Here is a 23,073-nt window from a genome sequence, read left to right as displayed (position 1 = left end):
TTCCACCAGGTCTGGATACCACTCTGCTGTTAGCTACCTTGGAGCTACTAATGTTACTCTGGCTCTCTGGAATGTTTGAACTTTGTTCAGAATCTGATGAATCAGACAGAATGGTGGGAACACATAAGAGTATAGCTGATTCCATGGGTGCTGAAAGGCATCTTTCATTACTGTATTCTTGGTCTGGGAATGGTAAGCAATACACAGGGCTTTTGTGGTTTAGGTGAGTGGCGAACATGTCCAGAGACGAGTAACCTTATTGACACAGGTGGTCTGCCATAACGTTCCTCTTCCGGGGCATAATCACTGAGAGGGAGATTGCATTTGTTTTTGTCCACCTGTGGATCTCTACTGCTAACTAGCAGAGCAGGAGAGATACTGTGCCGCCTTATTTGGAGATGTAAGTCACTACCGTGGAGTTGTCACTCATCAACACCACGGAGTGACCTATGAGAGTCTCTTGAGAAGTTGAGTAATGCTATTTGCGATGCTTTCATTTCCAAGAAATCGATTTGAAGGTCTTGACCATAGGCACAAAATTTTTTCCCTTCGTAGGTAAGTACCCCACCCTTGGCGAGAAGCATTGTAGAATAGAAGGAATTGTGGGGGAAAAACCTGAAGAGAGATTCCCACTAACAAGTCCTCTTCTCTCAGCTACCAATGGAGGCTTATCACAGCCTCCTGGGGCACCGACAACAGAGTTGCAGGGTGGTTGGATATCTAAGACCACTGGCTCTTTAAAGCTCACTGCACTGAGCAAAAATGTATTCTCCTGAAGGGGACGAGCTTCTCCAAAGAGGAGAGGTGACCTAGAAGTTTCTGCCAAGAGTGGGCAGGAGGTGATTTCTCTTCCAGAAAGGTTTCTGCTATCTTCCTGAATCTCAGGATCCTGTCGGTAGATGATAAAGCTCTGGCTTGAACCGATTCTATGTCCAGTCCTAGGTACCTGAGGTATTATTGAGGGATGATGCTGGACTCCTTGCAAAAGTCTAGAAAGAGATCCCTGTGCCTTATCAGTAGAGCTTGGGACTCTGCCAGGAGAAGCCAGTTGTCAAGGTACCTTAAAAGTCTGATGCCCATGCCATAAGCCCAGGCTGAGACAATGGCAAAGATTCTGGTAAATATCTGACAGGCTGTTAACTGGCTGAAGCATAGCACCCTGCGAAACCTGAGGTACTTCCAGGGGGTAGGATGAATGGGGACCGGAAAGTAGGCATCTTTTCAGGTCTATGGTCAGAAAGAAATCGTTTCTGGTGGACTGGAGAACGGTGGTCGGAGTTTCCATTTTGAATCTTGTTTGTAGAATAAACCGGTTCAAATGGGAGAGGTCTTTAATGGTCCTCCAACCTCCCATTAACTTTTCTACTAAGAATAGATTGCCGAGAAAGCCTGGTGAGTCATTTAAGACTTCTTACACACACCTTTGGTCAACATGTTGGGCACCTCTTCTAGCAGGAGGAGGTCATTTACTGAGCCTTTCAAATAATATGGTTGGGTTGTCATATTCTAGAGGAGGCGAACAGCCTATGAAAGGGACTTGATACCCTGAATGAAGGACGTCTACCATCCAGAAATCGGTCCTTAAGGACTACCACCTGAGCCAATGGCTTTGCAGCCATCGCCTTATTGGTGGTAAGATGGGGGACATGCCCTCTCTAGTGAGAGCATCTGCGACTGCGACCTCTGGGTCTGGGGGAATATCCTTTATGGCAAAGGTGAGTTTAGTGACTTGCCTTCCAGGTTGTTGTAACTGTTGGAAGCAGAAACTGTCTCTGTTGAGGAACTTATTTAAAAGATGAGTTCCTTTGCAGTTATTTAGGGCAGGCATCCCTATTGCTGCAGCTCTCCTCATCAACAGAGAAACTTAACCAAACTTTTCGACCTTTTCTATGGGCGCAGCCACATCCCAAGAAAGGAATAGAGAAGGAGAACTTGCTAAATTCAAGTTTTTCAATAGCTACTTAGAGCATATGGCTAAAACTGCATTGCATCTTTTAAAGATACAGTTCCCCAATGGGAAACAGTTTGATATAACAAGAATTCCAGGGCTTTGGCCCCTGACCATGACAGGATTTCGAACCGTTTAAAACTGTGTTCATCAATAAGATTTTCTTTGACCGCATAGCAGGACAACCGCTTCAGACCAGAGGTCAAGCCGAGAACGGGCTTGAATCACAAACATAGCCGCTACCTCCACATTTGCCATTTTGGGACCCAAAAAGATGGAGGGAATATTTGATAATTTATCATATGGTATCGACAGTACCAGGTTAGCAATATCAGCATCAATATGGATTCATTAACTGATTGAGAGTTTTCTGGCATCCTGACATCTAAGGTCATTGATACCAACGTCAATATGGCGTAGGTTATGAAAAGTACTAGAGTGGACATAGAACCTGCTGGCCTTAAGAGGATTTTCAGCTGCTGAAACTTGCATGTTCATTGATACCAACGTCAATATGGCGTGGGCTATGAAAAGTACTAGAGTGGACATAGAACCTGCTGGCCTTAAGAGGATTTTCAGCTGCTGAAACTTGCATGTTAAACAAATCTAGCATGTTTTTAGTTTGATTTGAGAATACCACATCAGACCTATGTCCAGGACTTTTATTAAGGGAAAATAGAATCAATATCACACCATCTGTTAACAGTTTGCGGTTGAGGAGACTCATTTAGGCCATTCAAGTGACAGGTAAGACTCATGATTTTAATAAATTCCGATGCATCCGAACTAGACATCAGGAACTCGAGGGGTGGCTACGTCAGCTGAGCTGGTGCCTGCACGCAGCGAGGTTCTCCAAAGTCATTAATAGTGATAATATCAGCATGGTAAGTGGTTCCACTTTTGGGATAACTGATAGTTCAACTTTGACAGTTATAGTTTGATTCTTAACTTTTCCTCAAATGTTCTTCCTTTCCCTTACCACATTCATAGTGTGGTAGGAAGAGGAAACAAAAACAAAAAAACAAAAAACGGGAGAATTCAAGCTCACTCCAGCTATAAGGGTGTTCACCTCTAGCAGCATAGTGCAGGGCATAAGTAGGGAACTCCTTTTCTGAGCTCAATTTCTCTGTGACACAGCCCGTGCCTACAACGCTTCATAAAAGGGACGTTATCTGCATCAGGTGGGGGTGTAAATTGCGGCAAAGGGAGAAAAATGCACTGGCCTTTCCATTCCTTGTACCTGAAAGGAGGATTCATATGAAATATATTATTCTTGCTGTTCCGAAGAACACGTAACATGTAAAACCTCACAAACATTAGACACAAAACTAGTGTGAGGTTTTTGAGGTAAGGCAATGAGTTTGTTTCTTGAATAGCTTGTGGCTTTAGGATTATAAAACCTAACTTGTTGTTTGTAAAATTCCGGGAGAACTTTGAAATAATGAGGTGACGATGTAACACGTCCCATAGGTTCTGCCATTCATGAACAGGCTTGAAAAGTGGTAGCATGCTTATGTCATATGTTAACATGGCTGCTTTGCAAAGGAATATCCTCACACATGAAAATGACTGGTCGTGAAGTGATGTCATCATGAGAGAGCATAACAACTCGTGTGGACTCGTCGTCCTGACCGCCCCACAGATGAATTTCATCACGCGTAGGAATGATGGCACGTGAGTTGATGTAATCATACGTAGGAATAGCGGCGCGTTCAGACTTGTTAAGCTGAACCGTGAATAGACAAAACTTGTGGAATTAATGAAGTTTTAGTCACAATTGATTTCTTAGCACTAGTTGGCTCAGAAGGAGAAGAAAACAGTGGTTTAGAGCAGCTTGGCATGGTAAGGCTTCTGGTGTGGACACAGCCAAAGTGGTCCAACCACCCTTGTAATGAAGAGATGTTGAGTCCTGAAACAAGCCCTGGGTACTCTTTAGAAGATTTCGATGCCAAGGACTCCTGGGTGTACGAGGCAAGCCTGACTCGTGGGAACCCATTGGAGAATGGAAAAAGGATCTTCCAAGAAGGCTGCTTTTGTACGAGAGGAAATGGCTGGCTTAACTATAGGGTTCTGTGAACAAGAACACAGGGAGACTTTTGTTGCTTGAATTGGAGAAACTTCACGGAGGGAAAAATCATTCCCTGGATAATCAGCCATATAAGGCTCACCACTCAAAACATTCATGTGAGGAGAGGGAGATCAATGCATAGTAGGATAGTCGGGAACTGAGGGTACTGAGATTGGATCGAACTCAGGAAGCTCAGCGGCCGTGGCAAAATGATCCATCACAAGTATCGACTCAGAATCACAATGCACATTATCAACACTGGGTGATAAAACATTCACAAAATTATGGCCGTCATCAACTGTGACTGGAGCCGTAGTCGATTCCTGACACAAAGGACCAGGATGGGAGATAAATTTTGCTGCAGAAACAAGCTTTCATTTCTTAACATTGTTGGAAAAAACGAAGAAGAGAGTAATCATGCCTAGTTCGTGTATTGCAGCAAGAACGATATCTCTCTCACTGGGAGGATGGCCACTCCCTGCAGCACTCATATGGGGATTTTATTGAATATCTCTTGCCACAGCAATAGAGGCAAACGGGATGCTGATCACCATCTACCCGACTCATAGAGGTGCCACAGGCACGCCCATCACAGCCGGTGCATCAGCACATGATATTAGGTTTAATAGCCTTATTGCACATACGTACCTTTAACTCACAGATAATGATAGTGACACAAGTGACAATCAATAGAAAAAACATAAGGTACAAGCACTAAGAATTCTAAGGGTATGTGGAGCAAATGCAGATATCTAGATCATAGAGGAAGGAGGGGATACTTCTCTTAACAGGACGACCAGAAGGGTAGTGAAGTATGTCATGTGGTGACGCTCTGCTCCCCCATGCACTGGAGTTGCCTAGCAACCGTATTATGATGCAATCGAACCCTCTTTCAAATTGACTGTTTAGTCATAGTAGGAGTAACCCATTTAAATGACTCCAAAGTAGGTATCCACATAGGAATAGATAAAAATTATAAATTTATACTGTACTGTAAAGGAGTAGACAAAGAAATACGAGCTTTAAAGTTTTTTTTATAGATTTGTTAAATGTACAGTACTTTAGTATGTATAAGTATGGGCTTTCAGCGTTAATTTTCTTCGCACTGGATATAATAACATAATCATTGTATTTTGGTTTTATTTACTAAGCAGTATTGAGCATCTTTCCTCAAATCCACAAATATATACAGTATCATCTCTGACTCTTTATACATCTTTCAGCATAATTATAACATAAATATTGTAAATATATAAATAAGCAGACAAAGAAATACAATAAATATAACTTAGAGAGACATTCAGCAAACGTTTATTTATGATACCCATCGGGTAGAGAAGGAAACTGATTTGTTCCTACACAAAATACAAACCCTTGCCTTCTTTACATAGGAGAAGACATCAGTGCAAGGTGGCATACAGCTGTAAAAACTTTTAATGAGGTGTCAACAACTATTCTGGTTGTTGTCAATGGTAGGGGGAAGAAGCAACCCCCCCCCCCCCCCCCCCCCCCCCGGTTACTCATACTTTCTCCACGTTGATCTCAACCGTTGTTAAAGACAGACGTCTCCTTCCATATTCACTAGCTGTGGTTAAATGAAACTTTTACTCTTGGTTTTATTCCCTGTATGATGCATTAGTGTCTCTTGGATATTTTATTAATATCATGACTCCTTCAATTTTTTAGGTTGGCTAAAGGTGAAGAATCACATTACGTCTTTGGAGTTAGACTTCCCTGAAGTCTCAAGATCAGAGAACTTCTATGAGGTAGTCTGTTTCTGTCTGTGTACGCCAATTCGTCGGCAGACACATCTTGAGCAACACACTTCCTAGCGAGTGTTGTTACTTTATGATCCGATTACCTGACTTGGTCAGCGACCAAATGGCTTGGGTGATTTGCTTAACAAGCTCTCTGTCAGTGCACTGAAGTTAAAACTAGCCTTTCACTTGAGAGATATGCTTTGCTATAATCTCTCTATGAGCTTGCCTACCCTTCGTAATTTTTCATCGGAAGCAGTAGCTACTGCAATTTACTGTCCTAGTTTGCTAGTTTATCTATCCAGGTGGCTCACAAGCATCCTCGGGTACTGATGAGAGAGCACTCTAGTTCCCTGGAGCTCCGGGAGTTATTTGCAAGCTCTCAGCTGGCTGGAGGATGGAAACCATCCTTTCAAGCTCATAGCAAATTTGGACAATGGCACCAAATATCAGAGCTATCCTTTAACCTGAGAGTTTTGTTTAAAGCAAGCCATTTCTTAGTACTTCTCGACCCAGGATAGCGCATGATCCAAGCTCTCGACGAGGTTCAGGATCGCAGCATGCTCCAGGCTCATAGCGAACATGGATCACGCTGTGACTGCTCCAGGTTTGTGCACTTGTGGCAGATCATGGTCCTGTGTGGGTTCACGATACTTTAGCGTTTCACACCTTCAGCATTCACTTAAGGTGGTTGGAGAGCGTTGCTCAATGCTCAAGAGGGTTGCTTGGCCAACTCGAGCGCTTGTTCTCTCTTGGTTGTTCCTCTAGCTAGCAACTCTTACTAGACCCTAATATGTTTAATATAGTTAGAAATCTAGAATAAGTGGTTTATTTCAATGCTTCAGCACTGACAACACTCTAAACCTAAGAGCTCAAGGGTGTTTTCTTATTGAGAAACCTTTGTGGCTGTGATAGCTATTCGTATGCATTTAAGCATACACTATCCGGCATTCACATTTTAAGAGTGTTTATGGAAACAAATTCCTTCTAGAACCTGAGTTTCTGCTACAAGGCAAGAGAGAAGGGTTTTGGGGTTAGTAATATCTCTCTCTCTCTCTCTCTCTCTCTCTCTCTCTCTCTCTCTCTCTCTCTCTCTCTCTCTCTCTCTCTCTCTCTCCAGATGACTTGACTCAGCGATTGAGAATTTAGTTGATATGGGAAAATTCAAATTGTTTTAGATATGTAATATTTTTCTTTTTCATGAATGCACGGTTAATATTATGCAATTTGATCTATCTTGGTAAAAACAACAAGAATTCAGTACTTGCTTTCCCAGAGTTAAAAAAATATTAGAACACAACTCACTAGTACAGTGTTGATGCGTTCGCCTAGCATTAGCATGGCAGCAGATCGATCCCATATTGGGATCGGGTTTTTTATCTGTTTTTTCACCCATTTAGTTTTTTAAAAGCTTTATGCATAGAAACATTTGTATGAACTATTGTTTGTGCATTTGAAATATCTTCCTCAGGAAGGTAGTTAGTCAGCGGATGACGACAACAGACTATAGAAAATGGGACCATTTTCTTTTGTTTGAACATAGAGTCTGTATAGACTGTTTGGTAGGAACTTCAATGGATACTCCTACTAAGGGTTTTCTTCTTCAACAATCCATGATTGCAATTTTTTGGCTCGTTCTTCTCTTGCTCATGATGAGCAAATGTTGGAATGACAACCCAATGCCAGCAGCTTTGGAACGTTTCTACCCAACTGACGATGCATACATTTTTTTAAATGATTCCACCTGTGCTCATTATCACTGATCTATCTAGCCTTTGTTTATTGATCAGTAGCTCCACATGACTTAAGTAAATGCTTGCTAGTCGCAGCTCTTTGCTCAAGTGGTTGCCTGCGACTGATTTCTCTCCTGTTCGCTATCGATGACATACCTTTCAACTACTCAGGATAGGCCGTATTCTCTCACATATCTGCCCAGGGGATTAATACTTCTAACCCACTTTTTCTTCCAGCAAGTACAGCCCGAATTAAAGAAGCAGGTTAGTTAGTGGGTAAAATGTAAATGAATTCTATACAATACAAACATGAGCACACTACATAATTTTGGGTAATGCATTTACTTCCCAAGGGCTCTAACAGGCAAGAAGCCTATATATTAGTTGCAATTAGGCACATTTTCAGAGCTGTCACTTCGGTTGCCCCCTAACCTTTGGCATGTCGTCCTTTTTCGGTTGACCTAGAGGCCTCGACCTTGTTGCCTTCCCTTGTCAGCTCAGCCTAAGGATGAAGACTGACTCTGGACCAAAATGGGTTGAGCTAACACCTTTAGCAGCAGCAGATCCTCTTCCATCAGAGGATGTCCAAGGTAGTGCTCACAAGAGCGCTCCCCTAGCACACTCTCCTCTCAGATTGAGTTTGCTCGTTGAGCTTGCTTAATGCAAAGATAGACACCCCTATCCTCACCCCTCTTAGCTCACTGACCTTTCAGGTACCTTTGACAGACACCCATGGAAGTTGGTTGCTAGTAAGCACCAGTGCAACATTTTTTAGACTCCATGAATCTCTAGTTCACGCAGTTATCCTTTCTGACTCACCAAGTAACCTTGCCACCTAGCTCACCAAGTTGGATTAAAATAGTGGCGCAACACCTGCTCGTGCTCTCAGCTCAACTATCTGTGTCCCATTCATGCTTTTGTCTTGCGAGGTGGAGCGCAAGACACAGGTTAGCACAGGTTAACTGCGGTATGATGGCATATGGGAATGGATATGAAGAGAAGGAATGGGGAGGGTTACTGCTTTAAAGGGGAATCCCCTTCCAAGAAAGCAGTAGATAACTGTCCTTCGGGAGTTTTTTCTCTTCTCTTCATCTTTTGCTCTGTTGAATCAATCTCTGCAGTAGCTTTTCTTTTTTCTTTAACTAATAAACTATCTATTGTAATTTGTTTCTTCCTTTGTTACATAATTTTTCGGAAATGGGACATTATACACTCATTGAAAATGTTGATGGAACGATATGCTACAACAATATCCAGGTGATATTTTTCAACTAAAAGCTGTCGTTCACCCCATTTTGCACACATTTCAATAATTAAGGCACCTGGAACCTCCTCCCTTCCTTCAACCTCATCTGATGACAGTTCTTCAACCATATCCTTCTGCTGCTGTTGTTACATGTGCAACAACTCATCAGTGGTTAACTCGGTATGTCCCATAATTTTTCCCATGGACACAATGTCTTCAATGACAGCAATTTCTTCGACTGGAGAAATTGATTCAGACTGAAAGCCCTCAAAGTCTCTTTCTGGCACACTTTCTGACCAAAGTTTTCACCTTGCCAAATTTAATTCAGTATACAGTAATTTACATTACTCCATGCACGGTCAAGGGGATTCATACAGCTCAGGATACTGAAGTGTTCTTTCCAAAATTCTTTACACATACTTTACCTGCCATCGCTTACCCTAGGCAAGATCCCAGCTGCGATCAAAGGAAAGAAGTTATGAGTGAAGGGAGAGTGTGGTGTTTCTCCCCAGAACCACTGGTAACAACTTGAATGGTTGTTGACACCTCATTAAAAGTTTTTATAGCAGTATGCCAGCTTGCACTGATTTCTTTTCCTATGTAAAGAACTACATGGTTTTATTGTTTGGAATAATATGAATTACTTTCAAATTTATTATCTTCTCTTTCTGAGGGAATCATAGAAAATTGTGGTGTTACAGAAATTCATACTTTTTTATAAAGTTACTAGCCAATCAGAAAATCAATGAGCCAATGAGTTCAACGTTCAATAAAATTTCTCAGAAGACTATATATCATACAATTGTTCATAACTAATTTGCATTTTTTATAAGAATATTTTGATACTGTTGTTCAATAAAAAATTAGAACAATATAGAGTACCACAATAAAAATAACTCAGAGCACCACAATATAAGGAAAAAATAATTAATATATTGCAAAACTTGGCAAATGAGTATTAAATAAAATCAAATATAGTAAAGCACCAGAATTAAGTCAACAGAATGCAATGCATTTAAATGTCAATTTCTTGTTACTGTAAAGAAGGATTAATTTGAAAGGATATTTATAGACCTGAAGCCCAGAGCATTTATTCGTGTGAAAAGCGACAAAAGGTTCAACATTAATATCATACTTGACCCACATAATACATTACTGTATAGCTGCCGAAGCAAAGCCTGGGCGATGACCACCTAATTCCTCATAGTAGTGTGGTCCAAAAATGTAATTTATTCATGTGAACTCTGGCAAGGCTAAATGTTACTGATATTCTCCATTCAATAGTCAGGAGACTTCTGTGCACCATTCTAAACTACTTTTAGCCTTGCTGGAGTTCTTGTGAATAAATTTCATTTTGACCCCCCTACTGTGAGGTATTTGGGGATCATAGCTCCGACTCCCCCCCCCCAGTAGCAATACAAAATTGCATTATATGTGGGTCAAGTATGATGATAATAATTTTGAGCCTTTTGCAGTTTTTCACATGAATAAATCATCTGGGTTGTACACTATTACTACGGCATTTTAAATTGGACTAGAAATTGACTAGACAACAACGTAGTTCTATACATAAAAATACTATTATAATCCTAAACACCACAGTATTGAATAATTCTAAAATATCCATCACCGAAAATATGATATAATGACCTGCGGGGCAATTTTTTGTGTAAAAGACTAAGCTAGGAATGTTCATCAATCACTTCAACATCAGATCCACCCAAGTCAGACTCAGACAGAACAACTTTTTCTCTTTTCCCATCAGGTGCTTGTGTTGGCCTCCTTTGTGAATATGCACTTGAATTCCACTAATGGATAGCCTTTGTTTGGTCATATGTAGAAACATCAGGAAGATGCAACTTGAATAACATCTGAACTGAAAGAGTATTGGTTTTAAGGCAACTCCTCCAAACATTTTTGCTCACCTTCATCCCACTGAAGCCTATATCACAATCAGCTGAGTGGGCGGGAACACTAAGGATCAAGTCCATTCGTGACAGGATGTTCTTGAAGGAGGATTCATTCTTTAGATTCACTTCAGCCCTAGTTAACCCCTGTATCATTCTATTATCAGTGCAGGAAAGAGCGAGAGATAAAAAGAAAACAGTATTACAGTGTATGTAAAATACACGTGTTACATTACTGTTTGGCAGATTGGTTAACGCTGTGTTCAAAATGTCCGCTTTTAATGGATTTTATTTCCAACTAAAAAGCTTGTCCATTCTTTTTAGAATATACCTTCAACAAGCCAATCAGACTAGCTGGTAAGTGAACTAATTAGCCAAATGAGAAATTAAGTCCCGTTGGGCAACCGGATTACCACAAATTTCTATCCATGGATATTAACATGAGTACCTTTCCCTCAATTCTTGAAGAAAAAGTTAATAAATGTGTACCCTAGTCAGAAAAGGGTTCCATCATGGACCTGATGCACTTGTTTAAATATAACAAATTGGAGGTTTTAGCAGTAAAACAAATTGTCTTTATCAATAAAAGTATTTGGAACATGAAATTTAGAAGTTTTCCTGGCCCAAAAATGCAATAATCTGAATTTTCAAAATTCCCACCAGAGGATGTGATTCACACCTATTAAAGCTAAAAGTATCATCATGATCATCATTATCTTCTAATATTGACGTAGAGGGCCTCGGTTCGATTTCGCCAGTTGTCTCTGTCTTGAGCTTTTAAATTAATTCTCCATTCATCATCTCTTACTTCAGCTTCATAGTTCTCAGCTATGTAGGCCTGGGTCTTCCAACTCTTCTAGTGCCTTCTGGAATTCAGTTAAATGTTTGGTGAACTAATCTCTCTTGGGGAGTGCGAAGAGCATGCCCAAACCATCTCCATCTACCCCTCACCATGATTTCATTCTCATATGGTACTCAAGTAATTTCTCTTATAGTTTCATTTCTAATCCTGTCCTGCCATTTCACTCCCAAAATTCTTCTGAGGGCTTTGTTCTCAAATCTAAAAAATCCATACAGTGCCACTGACCTCACTAAACTAATATATAGCCTGATGTTTGAATGTAATTTCAGGTGATTTTATTTCAAAATTTTACCGAACCTTGTCATTGTCTGATTTTTTTTTTAATCTTTCATTGAATACCAATTCTAAAGACCCAGTATTAAGATCATAGTTCTTAAATATATAAATGATTCTACCTCACTAATCCTTACTCCTTCCAATGTTATTTCATCTTCCATTGCATATCCATTCTCATCATCTCTGTCTTTCTATTCATCTTGAGCCCAACCTCCTTTGATATTTCATGCATTCTGGTAAGCAAGCATTACAAACCCTGTAGTGTTCTGCTTATAAGGACTGCATCATCAGCATACTCTAGGTCAGCTAATATCCTATTACCAATCCAGTCCAATCCTTCTCCACCATCACCAAATGTTCTATGCATTACAAAATCCATGAGGAGAATAAATAACAGGTGACAATACATTCCCTTTGAGTACTCCACTGTTCTCTGGAAATTCATTTAATTGGATTCCACTATCGTTAACCTTGCACTTACTATGTTCATGAACAGGCTTAATCAGATTTACATAGTTAAGAGGAACTCCATAATCACGCAGGACTCTCCACAAAATTGGCCGGTGCACAATATCATAGGCTTTTTCATAGTCCACAAATGTCATCAAAATGGATTTCTATATTCTACACATTACTGTACAACATTTCTTAAAATGAAAATTTGGTTAGTACAACTACTACCTTTTCTAAATTCTGCTTGTTCATCTCTCAGCTTTTCATCAATATTTTTCTCTAGTCTCTTTATAATAAGCATACAGTACTATATGTTATCATGACAACTGGTGTAAGTGTGATGCCTCTGTAATTATTGCAATCAGTGAGACATTTTTTTTTTTGCTATTTTCACTAATACTCCTTGCTTCCATTCATCAGGCTTTGCCTCTTCACGCCACATTCTACAAAGTAATCTTATAAATGTTCTTGGAATTATTTCATTTTCAGCCAATATCATCTTAGCCGTTATTCCATCGTAACCAGGGGCTTTCCATCTCTAAGTTTTTTAATGATAGCTTCGACTTCAAACACGTTGAATTCATTAATGGGCACATCAAGGTCTTCTTCAGCTTCAGTTATGTCAATCAAATTGTTCCCTTCATATCTCTTATATATATATATATATATATATATATATATATATATATATATATATATATGTGTGTGTGTGTGTATGTGTGTGTGTACATACATACATATACCAAGGCACTTCCCCCAATTTTGGGGGTTAGTCGACATGAAGCAAATGAAACAAAAAAGGGGACCTCTCCTCTCTACGTTCTTCCCAGCCTGACAAGGGACTCAACCGAGTTCGGCTGGTACTGCTAGGGTGCCACAGCCCACCCTCCCATGTTATCCACCACAGATGAAGCTTCATAACGCTGAATCCCCTATTGCTGTTACCTCCGTGGTCATCCAAGGCACCGGAGGATGCAGCAGGGCCTACCGGAACTGCGTCACAATCGCTCGCCATTCATTCCTATTTCTAGCACGCTCTCTTGTCTCTCTCACATCTATCCTCCTATTATCCAGAGCTTCCTTCACTCCATCCATCCACCCAAACCTTGGCCTTCCTCTTGTACTTCTCCTATCAACTCTTGCATTCATCACCTTCTTTAGCAGACACCCATTTTCCATTCTCTCAACATGGCCAAACCACCTCAACACATTCATATACACTCTAGCTGCTAACTCATTTTTTACACCCGTTCTCACCCTCACTACTTCGTTCCTAACCCTATCTACTCGAGATACACCAGCCATACTCCTTAGCCACTCCATCTCAAACACATTCAATTTCTGTCTCTCCGTCACTTTCATTTCCCACAACTCCGATCCATACATCACAGTTGGTACAATCACTTTCTCATACAGAACTCTCTTTACAGTCATGCCCAATCCTCTATTTTTTACCACTTCCTTAATGGCCCCCAACACTTTGCATCCTTCAATCACTCTCTGACGTACATCTGCTTCCACTCCACCTTTTGCTGCAACAATAGACCCCAAGTACTTAAATTGATCCACCTCAAGTAACTCTCCATTCAACATGACATTCAACCTCGCACCACCTTCCCTTCTCGTACATCTCATAACCTTACTCTTACCCACTTCAACTCTCAACTTCTTTCTCTCACACACCCTTCCAAATTCTGTCACTAATCGGCCAAGCTTCTCTTCCGCGTCTGCAACCAGTACAGTATCATCTGCAAACAACAACTGATTTACCTCCCATTCATGGTCATTCTCGAATACCAGTTTCAATCCTCGACCAAGCACTCGAGCATTCACCTCTCTCACCACTCCATCAACATACAAGTTAAACAATCACTGCGACATCACACATCTCTGTCTCAGCCCCACTCTCACCGGAAACCAATCGCTCACTTCATTTCCTATCCTAACACATGCTTTACTACCTTTGTAGAAACTTATCACTTCTTGCAACAACCTTCCACCAACTCCATATAACCTCTTCACATTCCACATTGCTTCCCTATCACCTCTATCAGACGCTTTCTCCAGATCCATAAACGCATCATACTGTACACCTCCTTACCTTTTGCTAAATATTTCTCGCATATTTGCCTAACTGTAAAAATCTGATTCATACAACCCCTACCTCTTCTAAAACCACCCTGTACTTCTAAGATTGCATTCTTTGTTTTATCCTTAATCCTATTAATCAGTACTCTACCATACACTTTTCCAACTACACTCAACAAACTAATACCCCTTGAATTACAACACTCATGCACATCTCCCTTACCCTTATATAATGGTACAATACACACACAAACCCAATCTACTGGTACCATTGACAACACAAAACATATATTAAACAATCTCACCAACCATTCAAGTACAGTCACACCCCCTTCCTTCAACATCTCAGCTCTCACACCATCCATACCAGAAGCTTTTCCTACTTTCGTTTCATCTAGTGCTCTCCTCACTTCCTGTCTTGTAATCTCTCTCTCATTCTCATCTCCCATCACCGGCACCTCAACACCTGCAACAGCAATCATATCTGCCTTCCTACTATCCTCAACATTCAGTAAACTTTCAAAATACTCTACCCACCTTTTCCTTGCCTTCTCTCCTTTTAATAATCTTCCATTTCCATCTTTCACTGGCTCTTCAATTATTGAACCAGCCTTCCTTACTCTCTTCACTTCTTTCCAAAACTTCTTCTTATTCTCTTCATATGAATTACCCAATCACTGACCCCACCTCACGTCAGTTGCCCTCTTTGGCTCACTTACCTTGCGCTTTACTTCCATATTTTTCTCTCTATATCTTTCATACTTCTCTAAACTATTACTCTGCAGCCATTCTTCAAAAGCCCTCTTTTTTTCTTCCACTTTTACCTTCACTCCTTCATCTACCATTCACTGCCGTTCCTCATACTGCCTCCAGCAAACTTCTTGCCACACACATCACTTGCAATCCCAACAAAATTTTCTTTTACTAACTTCCACTCCTCTAAATTACCAGTTTCTCTTACTTTCACTTCATCATATGCCATTTTCAACCTTTCTTGATATTTACTTTTTACCCCCGGTTTTATTAGCTCTTCAACTCTCACTAACTCCCTTTTACATCCATCTACTCTATTCCCCCTCTCTTTTGCTACTACTAATTTTCCTTCTACCAAAAAATGATCAGACATACCATTAGCCATACCCCTAAATGTGCACGTCTTTCAATCCTCCAAACATTTTTTTAGTTATCAACACATAATCCATTAATGTCCTTTCTACCACTCTTCCATTTGCCACTCTTACCCATGTATACTTGTTTTTATCTTTCTTTTTGAGAAAGCTACAAGTTATCACCATCTCTTGCTCAACACACATATCTACCAGTCTCTCACCACTCTCATTTTCACCTGGTACGCCATCACATTTCCCAATGACACCTTCTACCTCTCCAGCGCCCACTCTATCATTTAAGTCACCCATAACAACTACATAATTCCTTCTACCTAGCCCTTCTACACACCTAGTTAATTCATTCCAGAACTCATTTCGCTCCTCTTCACTTTTCTCACAACCTGGCCCATACGCACTGACAAAAGCTCAACACTCCCTACCCAACCTAACCCTTACCCACATTAACCTAGATGATACCTCCTTCCATTCCACTACTTTACCTGTCATCCATTCACTCAGCTATAAAGCCACACCTCTTGCTCTTCCCCTTTCAATCCCAGACACACTACCAGACATTTCACCAAGCATCACTTCACCTATATATATATATATATATATATTATATATATATATATATATATATATATATATATATATATATATAATATATATATATATATACATATATATATGTATATATATATATATATATATATATATATATATATATATATATATATTATATATATATATATATTGAAAAGGTTGGTGGAACCTTTTCAAGATGACAAGGAAGTACGACATTATACTCGTTTGCACCATATATATATATATATATATATATATATATATATATATATATATATATATATATATATATATATATATATATGTGTGTGTGTATATATTTATATATATATATATATATATATATATATATATATATATATATATATATATATATATATATATATATATATATATTATTGCTTTGGTCTAATATTTCCTTACCAATTCCCTTACAATGTGTTTCACTTAGAGCTAAGATATCCAAACTACATTTCGTTAATTCATTCTCCACTTGCTGTAACTCCTGAATCAGATTCATGGTTCTAACATTCCAATTACCAATTTTAAATTTTTTTTAGTATTTATAAACCAGGAGATTCTTAGCACCCCGCAATGCCCTGGGGACTGGGGTCCATTCTATCATTTGCTCTTTCCATAGACTGACTAAATTCATAGAGGATTCATTGGCTAGATTCATCAAAGGGTAGCCAGTTCCATGTGATGTGCAGTGCCTATCTAACTAAGGCAAGTGACCCCTGCCAGTCCATGCTAATTGCAGTAAGATCATCTGCCAAGCATCAGGAGTAGAAGCCGAAAAGACATCTTGTATATCGCCTTGACACAATCCGTCACCCTGCTACCTGTGACTTCTTTGAGATTTAGGGGGCCATATCTTCCACACCCAAAGTTCTTGTTACTCCACCACGTTGCTCATTCACTTATATAACTGTTGGAAAACATGGATTGCTAAGATATATTGTATAGTAGGGTAATAGATATACCGCTTAGCATGGTAAAGCCAAAAGTATAGTATAGTATAAACTTCTAATTATTATTTTAGTGTTAAATCATTCTATTAATATAAACCTGCCCTTATCCCTAAAGGATTTTTTTATTTTCAGGATCAAATAGTGACCATGATGAAGAAAAGTTGAACATGTTTTTGGAAGAATCATTAGGATCAGGACAAGTGTCGGATGGCACAGTAGCAACTGAACCCTCCCGGATGCTATATATATGGAGCATTAGAGAAAGGATTGCTGAGGCACTTATCCATGAAGGATACACATACAAGTTAGTCTTTCATAAAGTTTGTTGGTATTTTTTTAGATAAAAGATTTAGTAACCAGATGTGTTGAGAAATGTTACTCAATTTGTAAAGAGTTGTTTATATTGACCCAACAGAACATTAACAGTTGTTATATTGTACAATTTTAAGATATCCTAACAATCTTAAATCTATCAGTCTTATTGTTAAAATCAGTTACTATTACATAAGCAGTCAGTACATAAAAATCTATGATTATTTCTTTTGATGAATTTGCATGAAAATCTAAGATTATTTCTTTTGTTGAATCTTACCTAAGGGTCACATCACTAATATTTAGTGTTCAAAGTATGAGTTTATCAATGTTAGAATTGAAATTATCTTTCTCTCAACCCTTATATCCCTTCCCTCTGGTGAATCAACCAGTACAGTATCATACTCATACTGCTAGGTAGAATCCTTGTCTGGTGGTCCAAAAGAACTAGGTAAGCTCCTTAACTCATTCAATCTATGTCTGTGAGTGATGGTCAGTCTTTGTCTCTCTCTTGTTGTGGTGTTAACTATATTATGGTATGTTTTCTGTATAGAAGGACTTAGTTCAATATTATCAAAAAAAGTTTTTGGCTTTTATTTTTTTACTACATTCTGCATTGATAGGGTGTTATTAGAAGACATAAACTCTTGAACCCTCTGACCAGTGTGTAGAGTTCAGTTGTGCAAGCTACGAAGGTGGTTCTTAATGTTCGAAATGCTCCAGTTGTTTGGGTAAAGAAATGAAAGAGTATATTTAGTTGGTGGCTTGGTATATGTAACAGAGTTGGAAAGTGTAAAAGGCTATTAATTTTTCAGGGTATAAGGCAAATCAGGCTATTATTCCTTTTTCTTTTAGCCCAGAAGAGAATGTTTGAGAGGTAGTCAAGTAACAAGTGGGAATTATAGATATAAGGATTGAAGTTGTTGGGTTTAAATCTCAATTTACATTTTATGGAGTAATCCGGTTAATATTATATAATATTTATTAACTGTTATTTTTTACTTTCCCCTTGGGTTTCTCTAGATGATAGCATATATTTTTCTCCACCTTCCATGTCTGCAGCAAGTGTTTATACTAGCTAATCTATCCTACTATACTGACAAATCTACTTTTTTGTCATAATGTGTTTGTAGTTCATAAGTATAAAGTTTCTGAATTGCTTGAACTTACTGTTATTAAGGCCAGACATAAAATATAATCCAATACAATACTTCAGATTAAGCTTTGATTACTTCTTTTTTCCTCTCTTTCTCTTTGCACAAAGCTGTAGGTTATGTGACTCAGACTTTCTGCTATACCACCTGGTTTTGCTAACCAGATTTTCAATCATCTGAAGTCTTTAGTTGAGTTCTGAGTTAAGACTACCGATACATCTTGAAGTTGTCTGCTCATGCATTTTCCAGTTCCTTGACTTATATTTCTGAACCATGTATTCGGTATCAACATTTGTGAGCTTAATGGTGTGCCATATGGCACTGCTGCACCTCCCTCTTTCTTAAAGAATATGCTAAAAGTTTTCAGAATTCAGTTTCAGGTAAAACAAATGTTCCTTTGGCGCATAAACTATTCCTCTCTGATCTGTTATGTAATTTTAAGGGTTCACTCATTAAAATGTAATGAGTGTGTATTTACTTAATAAACAATCTAGCAATGTCCAGTTTATTGATAATTTAGGATAATTTTGCAAGGTGAGTATGTGTACTATCATGGGCACTTTCATTTGCAGTGCTATTGCTAGCACTTCAATTCCCAGCACTATTTTTGAGCAAAGTGATGGAAATAGGTGACTAGTACTTTTAGGAATGTGGGGATAGAGCAGTTCCCTGTCAGCACTATATCTTGAAGGTGTCAAGGATTTTAATACTCAAACATACTCTATGGCTAATGTCCCTCAAGTTCATATCCTGTGGCTGTTGTCCCTCAAATTCAAGATACCTAATTTTCCATGATATTCCTGAGGAGATTCACACCCTTCTGGAAGTGAAATTTGATTCAGAAGTTTGATCTTCTAACAGGAATTAATTCAAATTAATTTTTAAGGAAATCTAGAAAAGATGACTCAGACACCTACAGATTCTTTTTAGCCATCTATGTCAGCTTAATCAGTCGAGTCTACCAAAACCTGATTTAGGCCCATTTTTTTTTTCTAAACCTATTGTGCTAAGATCAATAAGGTATTGATTAAGGTTGCAGGGAAATCTTTATCAACTTAATCATATATACTGTATTGTGGCTTCTCAGTTGCATCCTCGTAGGGTGTCATTTAATGGAAAGGGTAATTAACAAGTTAGTCAGTTTCTTCTGTAAGAGTTACAGTTGATTGTCTATTTACAAGGGAAATCTGTTCCTGTGCTGTGGCACAGTCTAATTTTGACGTAATTCTAAATACCTAAATATGGTACTTGATGTAAGCACCAAAGTTGCCCCTCTGTGCAGTGTAATAAAGTCATAATCTAAGACATAAAAAGCACACTTTATGACAAGGAAACATAATTAAGACTTAAAAAAAGTGTAGGACGTACATATAGTGTAGTACTGTAGTATGATATGACACTAAAAATAAAATACAACTTGTTACCTTTACTCTTGTGGATGGCTTGCACACTGGAAGGGATGGAGAGACAGGTTTAATGAGAGGAGGAAACTGAAGAAACAGCAGAACTGCAAAAGGTGCCATAGATACTGGGGCAGGCAAGTCAGGAGAACCTGGAGAAGGTATTGGAGCTACTGGGACATGAAAGTCAAGAGAACGTGCAGAGCGTGTTGAAGTTTGGCAAACCTGCAGAATGTGCTGGAGATACTCAGACAGGCAAGTCAGAAATGACTGAAAGAGCTGGATAAGGTAAAGAAGCAGCTGCGGTAGAGGGTACAGGAATTATTGCAGGACTATCCACCTTCTTGAAGTAGTGTCTAGTTGAAAACTTTGCTTTCTTCTTCTCCTCTAAGATCTGCTAGTGACGCACGAGGAAATTCATGACCTATTATTAGATCTCATTGTACCTCATATCATTGGGGTCCTCAACATCAAACTTTCTGAACCATTGCTGTATCAGTGCAAAACCTTCAAAGTTAAATGAGGTTTTCAGGAGATAACTCAAACTAGTAATTTGAATGAGGTCTTCAGGAGATAACTCATCTCCATGAGATACCATATCTCCATGAGATACCATATCTCCATGAGATACCATATCTCCATGAGATACCATTAGCTATGTGACATGATCAGCATCCACCTTCAAATCAAATTTTTTTTTTTCACACCTTCTAAGTTTGTCTACTTCACTTCAGCCCAATATTAGCAATGTTCTTTACCATTGAAATAGTGTTGTAAGACTTCCAAAAGTCCTTCAGAATTAAGTTTGGTTCATTCTCAGTTGCTTTTAGGGCCATAAAAAAAATGTCCTTCAAAGATGGTAGGCCTCAAAAGAGGCAATAACAACTTGGTCCATAGGCTGCAAACAGGCAGTGGATTGTGTGAAAGGTAAACCACTTTGATATTTTCTGAAAAGTTATCAAAGGTTCTATGGTCACCAGGAACATTATCCAGGTCCAACAACATTTTAAAAGGAAAACCTTTTAACCCTGGATAGGTACGCTCCTCGGACACCCCTTTAAGGGTATACTCGGACGCGAACGACCCCGACGCCAAAAAAAATTCTTGAAAAATCAGTTTTTGCAGTAACCTCCTTTTTTCTTTTGCCAAAAAAAACTTCAATGAATGCTTAAAACAACTGTAAAGATAAATACTACTCATCTGCAGAAAAACTATTTATTATAAATATTTTAAAAAATTAAGTAGAAAAAAAAAGACCTGACATAAAAATTCATAAAAAAAAAGTTTATACATATATACACAATTCCTTTTAGGAATTGATTCTTGAATGTTTAGGACACATCTTGATGTATTTTGGATGAAGTCAGACCCATGGAAGTGAAGATCTGAAATGAGAAAAAAAGGGTAACTTTTTTTGGCCAAAAAAATTTGTCCAAATTTCATGAATTTTTTTGGGTACCCAAATGAAATAGGAAGTGGCTAATTTTTTTAGGGAATAAACATATGTTATCCTAAAATAGAAATATGTAAAAAAATCTTCATTATTTTGTAAATTACATTTATATCAGGGGCCATATCTAAAGGTAATTTTTTGAGTACTTAGAAATTTCGTAAAAAAATACATATATTTAATATATAATATGATATTTATGCAGGTAAAAATATACCAAAATATCACAAATTCTATAGGGAACAAGAATATATATAGATAGGGCAGCTTACGCTTCGGATATGTCCACAAAATGGCCGCCAACCACACTGACTCAGACTCCCTAATCTGCCACTTGAAATGTAGGAAGGGTATGTCAATTTCAAGGTGTTATTTACTAATCTAATTATTATTGGATATGCATAAAAATTGTATGGTCGGTTGCTGGATAATTGACGATTATTTTACGACTATAAAATTAAAATTCTGACCCAAAAAAATTTTTTTGAAGGGAAAAAAAATCAAAAAAAAAAAAAAATGTAAAACAATATAATATTTTAGCTAAAAAAATTTGATGATATTCAATCAAAAAAAAAAGTAAACAAAATTTTCCGACAAATAAACATCTAGAGGAATCATTACTCTGTGATAGTTCCTTAGTACGTAGTAATTTTGAAAGAATTGGGAAAAAACGAAAAAATGGCAATCACCGGAAAATCGAACACATACCTATATATACGCCATATCTGGCTAAAAAAAAGATAGGCATGGGTAGCCAGATCATCTAGAAACACTTTCCAACACTATAAAAATATAAGTTTTGCGACACTACTTGCCAATTCCTTACGGTAACATGACTAAGCAAAAAAATGCAAAACAAATAAAAAGGGGCACTCGCGGAAAAATGGCTAACATTCTAATATACGGCATTTCAGAAAAAAAAAATTCAGCCACGTGCTAGGCAAACCATCAAGGCACATTTTCCGACAAATAAACATCTAAATGAATAATTACTCTGTGATAGTTCCTTAGTACGTAGTAATTTTGAAAGAAATGGGAAAAAACGAAAAAATGGCAATCACAGGAAAATCGAACACATACCTATATATACGCCATATCTGGCTAAAAAAAGAAGATAGGCATGGGTAGCCAGATCATCTAGAAACACTTTCCAACACTATGAAATTATAAGTTTTGCGACACTACTTGCCAATTCCTTACGGTAACATGACTAAGCAAAAAAAAAGGCAAAACAAATAAAAAGGGGCACTCGTGGAAAAATGGCCATTCTAATATACGGCATTTCAGAAAAAAAAAATTTCAGCCACGTGCTAGGCAAACCATCAAGGCACATTTTCCGACAAATAAACATATAAATGAAATATTACTCTGTGATAGTTCCTTAGTATGTAGTAATTTTGAAAGAAATGGGAAAAAACGAAAAAATGACAATCACAGGAAAATCGAACACATACTTATATATACGCCATATCTGGCTAAAAAAAAAATAGGCATGGGTAGCCAGATCATCTAGAAACACTTTCCAACACTATAAAAATATAAGTTTTGCGACACTACTTGCCAATTCCTTACGGTAACATGACTAAGCAAAAAAATGCAAAACAAATAAAAAGGGGCACTCGCGGAAAAATGCCCAACATTCTGATATACGGCATCTCAGATAAAAAAAAAGACATGCACGTGTTAGCCCAACCATCAAGGCACACTTTCTAACACATAAACATGAAAAAAAAATCAATAATATACGGCAA

At 38.3% G+C, this 23,073-nt stretch overlaps 1 protein-coding gene across 1 annotated transcript in view; it reads left to right on the top strand.

The window, feature by feature from the left end:
• D2hgdh (D-2-hydroxyglutaric acid dehydrogenase) overlaps positions 1 to 23,073 on the top strand; it is a 268,744-nt gene that overhangs the window by 204,933 nt on the left and 40,738 nt on the right. Inside the window, exon 7 of the mRNA XM_068375280.1 lies at positions 17,139 to 17,310. Coding sequence (XP_068231381.1) covers positions 17,139 to 17,310 — 172 coding nt within the window. The remainder of the gene's footprint in view (positions 1 to 17,138; positions 17,311 to 23,073) is intronic.

Source organism: Palaemon carinicauda, chromosome 6 (genome assembly GCF_036898095.1).
Source record: "Palaemon carinicauda isolate YSFRI2023 chromosome 6, ASM3689809v2, whole genome shotgun sequence".
Lineage (NCBI taxonomy): Eukaryota > Metazoa > Arthropoda > Malacostraca > Decapoda > Palaemonidae > Palaemon > Palaemon carinicauda.
This window is presented reverse-complemented; position numbering and strand designations above follow the sequence as displayed.